General features: G+C 33.1%; 1 protein-coding gene across 1 annotated transcript in view; it reads left to right on the top strand.

The window, feature by feature from the left end:
- The window catches only part of LOC124538071, a 34,346-nt gene that overhangs the window by 9,826 nt on the left and 10,607 nt on the right, over positions 1-13,913 (top strand). The window contains exons 3-4 of the mRNA XM_047115076.1: positions 3,556-3,881; positions 13,501-13,628. Coding sequence (XP_046971032.1) covers positions 3,556-3,881; positions 13,501-13,628 — 454 coding nt within the window. The remainder of the gene's footprint in view (positions 1-3,555; positions 3,882-13,500; positions 13,629-13,913) is intronic.

The following is a 13,913-nucleotide window of genomic DNA, read 5'->3' on the forward strand; positions in this document are numbered from 1 at the left end:
GCTATAATAAATGAAAACAATATAGGAGTGCCTTTGTTATGAATGACAAAGGATGTCAGTCACGTTTATCAAATTTATACAATTCAGCTTTGATAAGCAAATCCATAGTGATATTGTAATTACGCCATCGTGTATGCATCGATTGATACCTTCGCTTCGATTTGCATTCAAGCGTTGTCCTACCGCTTTCACTTTCAATACTAAACCTGTCTTTGATTGATTGACGTGTACCCTAAACATAGATATCATTAAGGACACATTTACCTGATTTTCAAGCCTGACCAATTCAAATTATCCTAATGCTATATTATGTACATTTGACGACCTCTGTGGTCTAATGGTGTGTACACCGGTTTTCATGGGTACGCCACTCTGAGGCCACGGGTTCGATTCCCGGGAAGTCCGAGTCGATTTAGAAGGTTTATTAGTTTTCTATCTCGTTTTGGGTCTGTGTGTTGTACCGTCGTTACTTCTGATTCCATAACACAAGTGCTTTAGCTACTTAAATTGGGATCAGAGTAATGTATGTGATGTTGTCCAATATTTATTTATTTACTAGTATACTTGTATTATTTACAATACATATTATGTATTTTTATTTGGTTTAACTGATTTAAATTTTTAATTGTATCGTGGTAATCAATCAGTCGGTTCAGTTATTACGCAGTGTGTGTCTGTTAGAGTTGTGTAGTTCGCGAACGAACTAGTTCGAAAGAGTCGCTCCCACAGACGAACTACGCGAACTAGATCTCCGATTTTTCGATCCATAGTTCGTTAGTTCGTTACTGAGCGAAGAAAGGTTGCGCCAAACAAACTAATGTTGTCTCGCTCGCTCGCGCGGTATTCTACCGGTATTCTACTCGCTCATTGTTGATAATTTTTAAAAAGACTTTAATATAAATAATTTAATATGGTGAATGTTAAAATTTGATTATTTTCGTTTGACTTTTACATGCTTGTCTTGTCAAGAAAGAGAATATGTATGAGGTATCGTTGATTATTTTGAAATTTTATAAAAAAATATAAAAGCAAAAATACTAAAACATTAGAGCTTTAATTAATTACTATCTAAATAATAAACCTATTTGTTTGCAATAAATATAATATATTTCACGAATATTATTTCATTTATCTTTTATTTTAAGTCGAAAATTTTAAATTTATTATAGTCACAGTAAGTACAGTATCAAAACGAGCGAACGATCTGCCCTTTTTTGAGTCAATAAGAGTCAGATCGCTGTTTTAGATCATCTGTCCTCAGTTCCCAGATGCTCGGTAGTCGGTAAGCAGCTGGGAGCTGAAGAACTAAAAGAGCGAACTAGTTCGTTTAGGTTCGGCGAACTAAACCGATCGATCTCAGTTGCGAACTATTATGCCCAACTCTAGTGTCTGTAATTATAATATCATAAATAAAGAGAAATATCAATTTCTTTGTATCAACGAATTACTGTTTATGATATAAAATATAAAGATTAAACATTGAGATTACTTTTTGTTTATATGATTTATAGAAAGAGAAAAAAGCGCTTGACTTATATGGTACGTTGACATTGAAAGCGTTAGATTCAGCTGAGAGACGTTTCCTGTCATACGGCTAACACAACGGTCAACTTCCGTATTCGGCTTACTAGAACTAGGTTAATATGCTTGGAGAATATACATTCACAAAAGACAATCATCATTCATACGTTCTTAAAAAAATCACGACTATTTCTCTTAGTTAGAAAAGCCGTGGGGATTGGTTTAAATGAATTCAAAAATGGAATAGGTTCTCAATTTGGATGTTTATATATATATTATTTTACTTATGTTAAGTAATAACTCCGTCAATATTATTCCAAAAAGGTTTAATTCGAAAAAGGTTCCATTTAAATTTGGTAAAGTCTGATCATAAGTTCTGGAGCATTTCTATAATAAAATTCCGCAGACATTTTTAACATTGCTGTCTCGTAAATTCAAATCGTTTATAAAAAATACATTGGTAAAAAAGGCGTATTATTCGATTCAAGATTTTGTAGATGATAAAAAAACGTGGAATTAATACCTGTTAACTTCCAGGCAGGATATATTAATTTATATAATTGTTTTAACTAACATGACTGTATTTTTTTTAAATATTGAATCTTGCCGGTTCTTCTCGGTAGAATCTACTTTCCGAACCGGTGGTAGTTTCACTTAATTGTTAAATGACGATTCAAAAGTGCTTATAAAGGCCCACTTGAATAAAGTATATTTTGATGTTGATTGATGATGATGGAGACAGACAGTGTTACTCTTCAATAATTACCTCCAATATAATCGTGATTATTGCTATATTGAAGGTTTTTAAAAAAAAAATTACTGTTAGACATTTAATTCACATATATATTTACCTGCCTTCATATGACTTGTCGACCTAAAAGTATCTAATAAGGTTTGTTCTTTGAACACCGAGTCGGATCAATAAAAAACTTACTGGACTTTCCGTAGTTTAATTCTTAATAGCAAATTTGGAGTGTTAGCTAATTAAAAATTGGACCATGCTGTGAATGTAGCCCAGAACCCAAACAGGAAAACTTATATGATTTATTCAGTATAGTGTCTTTGGATCAAATAAACATAACGTTATGTAACAGACTTACATTACAAATCATTTATACGAAAGTCACATATGGTTTTCTGTTTTCAATCTTAAAAACTTTTATTATGTGATCAATTAGAGAATATTTACGAGACCATTTTTAGCAATCATGTCAAATATTTGGCATGAAATACCTAACATATTTATATAATTTCTCAGTTGGACGTACTACAAGATGTAGACGCTCTGATGCTCCTTACGTTCCGAAGAATAATTGCGAATGAGTTCAATTTATTTTGCCAAATTAAGTATTTAAAACCTTATTTATAACTGGAACATACTGTTTTCTTTAAATCGTTTCTTTATACCATTATGAAACAATTGTCGGATTAGTAAATATTGTAATTTATGTAAAATATCATATAAGACTTTACTAATGCAATTTTCATTATTTTCTCAGTGTTTATACCTAAAGACTGGTTCAACGAAATAAATACCTTATGGCTGTTTGATAAGATAGAACAAAATCCATTCACGAAGTAGACTTACGTCTTGTTGTAAATTAAGCGAGTTCATTCAACTTTGCATTTGGTTATCTTCCGTGTGATCTCAATTGAAGTCTAGTTTCATTGTAAAAATAATGAATATATATATGTACATGTACAAGATATTCTGGGATATAAAACTTTTAAGGAAAAATGTGTCTAAAAATATAGGTAGATAGGCAATTAGGCTACCTGATTAAATATATACTGATATTGCCTCTGTAAGAAATGTTAGCCATTTATTACAACGCCACTGCGGTACCGACCTTCGCAGCTAGGATGCTATTTCCCTTGTGCCTCTTACACTGGCCAACTCACCCATCAAATCGGTACACAATAATTCTCAGTTGTGTTGTTTGCCGGTGGAATATCTGATGAGTTATTGGTATATACCCAGAAGCCAACAACTTTGTGTTATAATTGTTTTATTAAAATTCTCATTCGTTTCAGATGACGTGGCCATACCCGATAAGCATAAATTCGACTCTAGGACCTACGTCAAACCAAAGAAAAGGATGCAAAGACCAAGCATCCAGAGTATAGTTGAAGTATCTTCGAGTCCGCATTCAATGTCGCCCCACCAGTCGCTCAACCAGTCGCTCAACCAGTCCGCGAACAAGTATCTGACATACAATAAGTATAGCAACCCGTTGGGTCCAATAAATCCCATGATAAGACTGAAAACTTTTAATGTTGATACGAATTCGGATAACAGTCACGTGATCAAAGAGTACGCGATGAAGAGGAGGAGCTTGGCGCAAGATGACGACCCGCAGGTAATAAATAAATAATATACAACATCACATACATTACTCTGATCTCAATGTAAGTAGCTAAAGAACTTGTGTTATGGAAAATCAGAAGTAACGATGGTATCACCAGAGCCAAGACAATATAGAAAACTAATGATTTTTTTCTACATCGTCTCGCACGGGAATCAAACCCTCGACCTCGGAGTGGCGTACCCTTGAAAACCGGTGTACACGACTCAACCACGGAGGTCGTCAATTATTTAATTAATGAAGTTTTTACCGTTGGCGCGTGTAAAGTGTTTCAAACGTTATAGAATTGTTACGAGACAAATGAAAGACGACATAAAAAATAATACGTTCTACAAATTGAACTATGTGCTTAATAATTTGTACTGTACGTATAACATTATTACAAATGTTCTATACTTATTTACACACATGATTTAATCGGTTAATTTGAAGTCGTGTCAATGAGGGCAAGACCTCTAGGCTCTAGGGGCTGGGAGTGTACCCACCTATATATCAATTATTTTTACTATTTATTGGTCGGTGTCATTGTGCCTGCTAGAGATACAATATTGGATCCCATGTAGGTAGTTACGTTTATTATGTATGGACGGGCTTATAAGTTTCAATTGTATGGGCAAAGGTCACTGACAGCACGGTTCAAAAACCACACTTTGTGAAATTAGTGCAAAACTGACTTAGTATTACGCTATTTTGATGCGAATATCCAGTCCACTATATAATTCTCACTTGGTGGTAGGGCTTTGTGCAAGTGACTCTGGGTCGGTACTACCCCCTCATCAGTTATTCTGCCGCCAAATAACAGTACTCAGTATTGTTGCGATCCGGTCTGAAGAGTGAGTGAGCCAGTGTAACTAGGCACAAGGGAGATAACATCTTAGTTCCCAAGGTTGGTGGCACATTGACGATGTAAGGAATAGTTAATATCTCTTACAGCGTCAATGGTGATGGTGACCACTTACCATCGGGTGGCCCATATGCTCGTCCGCCAACCTATACCATAAAAAAACATTATTATGGTCATTGGTGTATCTAGAGTTACCTAATACTGGTGACAGACAAGACGGAGATTGGCCGAGATGGTTCAGTGGTTAGACCGCGAGCGTCTTAACCGATGAGGGTCAAACAAAGACAAGCACTGCTGAGTTTCGAAATTAATCTCGTTTTTAAAGTTGAAGGAAAAAATTGTGAGGAAACCTGCATAAGGCTAATTTTAATAAAATTCTTCCACGTATGTACCCACTAAAGGCATTAGAGAAGCGTGGTGGAATTAGCTAACCCAGCAATATTAGTACACGAATATATTATCATTATCATTACATAGTATAGAACAAAGTTGTTTACCAGTGTCTGCTCCTATGTATGTTTAGACCTGTAAAATTACGCAACAGATTTTGATGCAGTTTTTTTCAATAGACAGAGTTCATCGAGAGGAAGATTTTTGTATGTAATACATGGAAAATATATTAAAGAAACGCTGATAATTTTAGAAGTTTCTAATGTGATGTAAATAAACAAAATCTGTAGTTATTTCCAAACCACTTAGTATCAGCATTGCACCCGTGCAAAGCCGGGACGGGTTGCTAGTACTGAAATAAATCTGAAATAAATGATTGCCATCATTGCCTTCAAACACGTGAAAAAACATTTGAATAGTCATTTATGTATTAACTATTTATTACTCTGAATCGACATTTCTGTTACCAAAGTCATTAGTGTCAGCATTATGTACGTGTATTATGTATCTATTAGCCGATCGATAACATGATCATTGTTAAATAAATGGGTTTACTTTGTTTACACGACCGTGACCTTGAACCTTAAATGTAGGGGAAGGTCACGCTGTAACAAAGTAATATTATAATAAGGTAGTTGATGTAATGATATAGATCTGCGAATTTATGTAATGAGAATTTAATTCTTACGACGTTATTTAATACGTTACTGTATTTTGTTTTTTACTTTTACGTTTACGTCACGGTCATGACGTCACAATTTAGCTTTGCCATGTTCGATTTTTTCGTAACGTTTTAGAAAGTGATATAGTAAGTGATCGGTTCTCTATATAGTTTTAAATAATCGTTTCATTGCTTGTTTGAAGTTTCGTTATTGTAAATATTAATAATAATTACTAAAAAGTTTTCATTTAAAATATTTTTTTATAAAAATGTTCAGTAAAACTATGTTGGTACAATGTTATAAATCCATTATATAATATAAAAAATTAAAATGATAGTTATAATTTTGTACAAGCAGTGTAAATGTTGTAAGCGTTAAAAAATAATATTTTATTCCAGTAGGCTTTTACAAGCATCTATTAAGCTTCTACTGAGAGCCGAGTTAGTAGTTATTCTTTTTCAACATTTGAAATAAAAAAATATGTCAATTACAATTAAATATAATATATTTTGCCTCAAAGTCATCCAGTAATAACGGTTTTTTATCGTCTAAGTGTGTAATACTTTGTTTAATAATGAAAATATATGTCTTAATAAATTTATGAGTATAAAAATTTAATATTACCGCGGAATTTTGTTATAGAAACGACTTGTCCCAGTATTTATAGTTTTTCCGAAGTACTTACTTACTTTTCCGGATACTTAGAGTAATAAGCTTATAATTACGTACTTCTTGTGTTTATACAATTTCCAATGTTACTTTGTTTATATCTTTCTTATTCAATTACGCTCCAACCACTAAACTAATTCGTATTAAATTTCCCACAAATTTGCTAGTGGCTGTGACATTAGCTTACTTTTAATAGTATGTAATAAAAAAACATGTTTTTATATAAGACTAATTATTGGTGCTGGTTCTATATACGATTGCAAAAGCAAATGCAGTGAAGATTAATTAACAATTTTGACCATGAACTGACAAGACGTCCGTTGGTCGAGATCTAGAAAATATGGTTTTCGTAAGAAATGACCATGTTTTATCTTTTGTTCGCAAAATTAAAGGGATTGCGAGGAATTATTTGGAACAGTGATGTATTATAAATGAGGATAAATGAATCAAGAATTAGTATTCTGTGAGAAGGAGCTCTTAAAATGTCAATTCTAATTTATTACTTTTCATACCCTCGTTATACATATAGAAAACTAGGTGAATCTGTGGCTTTACCCTCGCTAAATTTATAAAACTAAAGCACTCGAAAATGATATTAGTCTGTCCTCTGGATCTGTAACTTAAACTATCTCCTAACAAAATTACATGTAAATCGGTTCAGCAATTTAAACTTGAAGAGGTTACAGAGTTGCTTTCGCATTTATAATATTAGACCCTTAGGTGTATCTCCTAATATTTTTGACTATATTAATTCCAAAGCTTTTTAAGTCATTGTGAAATTGGATAAGTATTTAGCCGTTAATCTCATTATAATCGAAGGGATCTCGGATCTGCCCGTCACGCGTAATTAATGCCCCCTCATTGATAGCGTCACAGACGACTTGGTAACGCTGATCTTTTTATAGCTTGTAAATTTAACTGATTGTCTATCTGTTTGTATCAACCTAGTTTCGTTTAGTGCTTACATCACATGTTGTATAGGTATCGTTTATATACTTACTATAATATCTAAACAATAATTGACATCAATACAACAAAAAAATAATATTGACTAATTTGATTTTGATAATTTTTATACAGGATTTACACACAAATGTAAATAGTTATTTAATATTTCTTAAATTCAAAAATTAAATTATGTAATATAATAATATAAAATGTCATTGTAATTTTCGAAACGAAGCTTTGAGAATAATAATAATAACCTCGTGACCGAATTACATCCATGTCGGCTATTCTTAATGGAGATGAGCCAATTACTAAGTGATGTAGTGCACAAATTTGCACACAGGTGCAATCGCTATGCTAATAGCCCGATGTCTCAGCTATGACTAGAACGGGAAAACATTAGCAGGACCAGCTTTACACCTGTAACACACGTCTGCCAGACTTGAAAATGTAACAATACCAACTTTATAATACTTTGATGCTTTTGAGATATATTTTTACTATAAAAACCACAACTTATATAGGAGTGGAATTCGATACAAACATTTAAAGGATTTAAAAAATTAATTACTCGTAAAGACAGGAGTTTCTTCTTAGACTATTTCATTTATATATCTAGATAGATAGAAAGGGCTGAGATGGCCTAGTGTGATTAGAACGCGTGTATGGTAACCGATGATTGCGGGTTCAAGCAAGCACCACTATATATATATGTGCTTAATTTTTTATTTATAATTCATCTCGTGCTCGGCGGTGAAGGAAAACATCGTAAGGAAACCTGCATGTGCCTAATTTCATCGAAATTCTGCCACATGTGCATTCCACCAATCCGCATTGGAACCGCGTAGTCGAATATGTTCCAAACCCTCTCCTTAATGGAAGAGGAGGCCTTATCCCAGCAATTTATCCCAGAAATTTTCAGGCTGTTACTTTTTTCTTTACTTTTATCCAGAAAGAATGTCGCCCTACTAAACAACTAAAGAAGACAAGCCAACTTTGCTATCTTGGTGTGCGTGACAGTTACATTGGACACTCACCCAACATCATACTACTTTACTAACGTGTACTTAGTGGCCAACCGGTGGCCGCTATACTCATCGACGCGTTCCCAACTTTGACATCTTAAGTATATCTTTAGGAAAGTATTTTATATATAAAGCGATTCATATATTCCTAAATAGCTTCTGCTAGTTTGTGTCGATCGCGTGTTATGGTGGATGCAAACACGTGCTAAGAAGCCTATGTTTATTCCAAATATCATCTAGATCCGCCTAGCCGTTTTGTGTGTTTCAATATCAATCATTCAAACATATAAACTTACTTAGTACTATATAATACAAATAGAATTTCCTCAAAGATTTTCCAGATATTCCCGTCACGCATCGAGACCACGCTTTACCCCAACTATTCAAAATAAAAATATAAAATATTTGTTGATCAATAAAGTACATTACATAAAATAATTGTATTGTAATAATGTAACCCCTACTTTTCCGGTGCGAAAAAGGAGGGATAGTCAGTAAGTAATAAATTACATTTCCTTCTAGTCTCGTTACACGTAATACGAGTAACAGCTCACCGCAAAGGGAAAGATATTAATTCCTACGTGAAATATTATTCTTAGTATAGCGTTGCGTAAACGATACTCGCGTTTGATTTATTTATATTCGCTGAATAATAATGAGGTGCGATAAACTTAGAGCGAAACTCAGCTGCTAGGAATATCGCTAATTTATCAAACAAGATTTTCATACTAAAGCCCGAATCTCATGGAAAGGATTTAGAGGAAAATTACATTTTTGAGTATGGTATGGTTGTTAAAGTTGGCAAAAGTCTAGTGTTAAGATGGTTTGGAGCTTCTTCTGCCACGTTCCATTGGAGATCATGATTCCACATTTGCATGTTTCCATTCAATGTTTTCAAAGCATGTGGAAACAATTTCACAGTTAAGATTTATGTGTTGTTTCCACTCTTCATCTCCGCGTATCATATAATTTATTTTATAATAATAACGGGCACCACAGCAGCTTGTTTATATTATTATTTTAATATTTCAGTCATTGAAATTCGTCTTCACGCTTGGTACCCCAAAACAAGTAATTTTTTTCAATATATTAAATAATTAAGTGTTGGTTTATACGTCGAAATCACCAGCACGATAGACGAAACCAGCAGGCAGCGTAATTAAGCGTATATGGAAAAGTTTGGATTTTCTATCAGCTCTAATGCGATTATGTGCGACTCTCTTAAAATGACGTCATACGGAGAACATTTATCTTGCCTCGCGCATGCCTGTCTTTTTTTTATTAGGTACACTATGTTGATCTCTACAGTTAAATAATCTGCATATGTTATTCTAAGCAATATTCTTAGAATATAAATAAAAGCCGGTGGCGTTTTTCAACGTAATCTTAAGTCTAATTAAAAAAACATTTTGTTTCGATTTTCGATGTTTTTCTTAACATATTTGTTGTGATACATAAATTTATCACAAGTTCGTTGAGCAAATATAGGAAATTGAAGATATCGGCGTCGATGATGTAATTTCCTTGAGCAATTTTTGTTTATTGATTGATTTCATTTTTTTACTTATTTTATTTTGCAATTCAGCGTACACAATTGATTTGGAATAAGTCTCGTTTTTAATTAATGGTAATTCGAAAGTTTATTATATTTTTTAATTTTTTTTTCTTTGGCATAATATTCATCTCCTTTATCAAGACAGCATCGAACGGTTGAAGGATTTGAAAATCGAACCACATGAATGAATGGTAAGAGAGTTCTTACCAAGTCAGTGATTCCTTTGTTCGCCCACACATTATATTCTACTGCAAAGGAATATTTAGGAATATTGCGTACCGATTCAAAGGGTTAGGTAAGTGTAACTACAGGCACAAGGACGTAACATCTTAGTTCCTAAGGTTCTCAGCGCATTGGTGATGCAAGGAATTGTCAAAATGTTTGTGAGCAGTTGTGACCTTTTATCATTAGGTGCCACTGGATGTGTTATAGGAAATATTATTATTATTCAAGGTACAGTACACAGACATACATTTTATAGCAATACAAACATTTTAAGATACAAAATAAAACGGAACATTATAAGATACATTTTAGTATTGAAATCCAATTAGTAGTTAAGTAAAAAACCTTAAATCTAAAAAGTGGTTTTAAAGCTATTGGTTAGAACTGACACCAATCCCTTAGCGTACTTATGTCAAATACTTATCACGAGCGAGATTAACATATCATGACGCAAGTTAGAATAGCAATCGTTTTATCAATCGTCACATCTTATTAGTAGCAATAGTATATCGGTAATATTATTCAACAACGTATATTCAGTGCCAAGTGTAAACATTTTACGAGCTGTGTTGCTTACAAACAAGATATTATTATCTCTGATAATATAGACGGTGTGTAGACTGCAGACGCAACGTTTATCTCGCTTCGTGAAGATCACTTTTATTTTCAATATATGGGTCGGATCTACGTTTAAAACGTCTTTTCGACCGTTACGACGGTGCCTGGCCAAAAATAAAACGTCTTATTTACGAAATGATCGCTTTTGAATGACTTCCTATGTGTTACAAATATTTCGTGATTCGAAACGTAATCGAAGCGTTTATATAATATATATCAGTTGATATTTTTACCCGATTACGATTACGGGGTATATGATTTCTGCGGGTGTGCATGTTTGTGCATATGTTCTCGCATAACTTCTTCGCATCTAGCATAACGTATTTCGAAAAAATGGGTATCGTGAAAATGTCGTTACGTTTAATTCAATATTCCTTCCTTTGAAGGACATAATGACCTGTATTTATGATGATGATGATGGAATGTACTATTATGTTAATGTATTGGGTGTCAAATGCCCTGTAATTTCGCAATCAGAACAAAAAATCAATTCGATTTTTTAGTAACATTTGTTTTATAAATACACAGTATACAGATCAGCGCGTTTTCTACCTCGGATTTAATTTTTTTATTATTTTTTTACTATTTGTGTATAGTCCAATTTCATTGTATCTGTATAAAATTACACAAGGTCAAAACTATTAAAATAGTTATGACATGTTAAGTCACTGTAAACATAATTTATACTTTGCTAACATTACTATTACAAGTGTATGTAATATAAAACTTGAGAAAGTAACTAAATCTGTATGTTTGTTGCTTCATCGTTGAAATCACTGCACCAGATCGGAATGAAAATTGGTATGGATAAAGCCTAGTACCTTAAGAGACACAAGCCTTCAAGGATATTTTTAAAGGTGGATAAGAATTTGGTGCAACAAGCATATGGGCCACCTGATGGTAAGTGATCACCATCACCCATAGACAATGAAGATGTAAGAAATATTAACTATTCCTGACATCGTCAATGTGCCACCAACCTAGGGAACTAAGGTGTTATGTCCGTTGTGTCTTTAGCAACACTGGCTCACTCACCCTTCAAACCGGAACACAACAATATTGAGTACTGTTATTTGGCGGTAGTATAATTGAAGGTACCTACCCAGAGGAGCTTGCATAAAACCCGACCACTAAGTGATGTTAAGAATATTGGATAATTTAAAATAAATTATGCATTGTATTTTAAGATGCATTGTAGGTATAGTTAATGTTTTTGTGGAAGGCGATCTTGACTGCTGCATCAGGTCAAGGTCACTGTAACACGTGTGCATCAACTTCCGATTAAGGAAAGTCGATTTTCAGTTTCTATATACGATACAGTTAGGCATACTAATTATGAACAATGTTTATGAAATTTCAACGAAAACTAATTAAAAATGAGGCTATTATGACATTCTCATGTTTACATTTTGTGCAACTATTAACGAAAGTTGATACTGTAAATGATATGTAATGAAATATTTGGTAACATTTTATTGCAGATTTTTTAAATTCTGTTGTTCTATGCCTTAAACAAAATGACGAACATATTTCGTCACTGTAATTCTAATTTTTTTTTTTCAATTTAATTTTTACTGATTTAGCGTAATTGAATTATAAAATGTATCTATCTTGTGTTCTGATATAGTTATGAACTCCGCAATTATAAAATTATTCAATAAAAACTATTTTCACGGTGAGCGTCTGGTGTGCTATGCATATAATGTATATATTTAAACATAACATTATAACGAGTGGGAAGCCTTTCTGTTAAGCGATTTTGACAGATTGAAATAGCTGTATGGACAGAGTAAATTATTGCCGACGAGAAATCGAATTCACTAGAGAAAGCCAAGCTATGTTTTAAGTTTAATTATTACCTATAAAATAAACTATACATTTTGAATAATATGTATTAATTCTCGCAGATACATGTATATGACATAAATAAACTTTGTTGCTGCTATTATAATTTAATGTTATTATTATTTTGGCTTTATAGGTCTTGTTTGTTTCGAAAAATCTTATGTAAGAAAATTAACAAGTATATACATTTACATTAATGACATTGATCAACGCATAATAATTGACGTATCTACTAACTTTTACTTCAATTCGTTCATGTATTTCCATTCATATATTTTAATGCCGTTATAAATTCGATGTCGTGGCCGGCGAACACTTTCAATTTCAATGAACGTATTGTATTTCTTGTTACGCGAATTTCGTCTGTCGAATTTCATCGGGTTTCCTTTTTTTTACACTTTAACGCTCTGAATCGAATAGCGAATCGTATGTATTGTACAATTTAAGATCTCGGTAGTTCAATGACACGGAAATGTATTTTCGAGTATTTTATTGGCATTTTAATATATTTATAAAAGCGAGTAAACTGTTAAAGATACCATTCAGACACCAGGGGTGTTTGGACTACAACCTGAACAGACTTGCCGAATACTATACTTGTACGTCAAGTCTTGGACGTCCAAAGCAAATAGTCTGGTCTAATACTTACCTGGGAGTCCAAATTCCAAACCAATACAAGGAAAACGACTTGATAACTACAAAAGCGATAAAAAGTCCATGAAAACTGTAATTCGAACTGAGAATTCGATTTTTAATTAAACTACTAAACTCGAGAAAATAATTGAAAGTCGAATAGAAGGATGTAAATTCATGTGTTTTTTCAATATTTCAGTTAGAAGATTTAGACGTGACACTAGCATCAGATGTCTCGGAGAGGCTGTCGTCTGAACACGTGCCGTTCAAGGCCATCAACATTGATCTCTCGCAGCCGGCCCACAATATTCATAACACGTTCAACAAGTAAGTAGAATTGTTTGCCAGCCTTACATACTATGTCTAAGTTAACATAAGTCTCGACTTGCACTGGAACCAGTTATGTTTCTGAAGTTATATCTCCTAGTACACACATAGAGATATTTGTATTCAGAACTACTACAATGTAACAATGATTAGATTTTGAACGAAAGAATACATTTTCAATTCTAGATATAATAAAGAAATCTACTTTCATTACCGTACAATGGATATCTGTATGAAATATAATGAATATAATTACCACGAAATAAATCAAATAAAACAATAGTA

Source organism: Vanessa cardui, chromosome 19, assembly GCF_905220365.1.
Source record: "Vanessa cardui chromosome 19, ilVanCard2.1, whole genome shotgun sequence".
NCBI classification, from domain to species: Eukaryota; Metazoa; Arthropoda; class Insecta; order Lepidoptera; family Nymphalidae; genus Vanessa; species Vanessa cardui.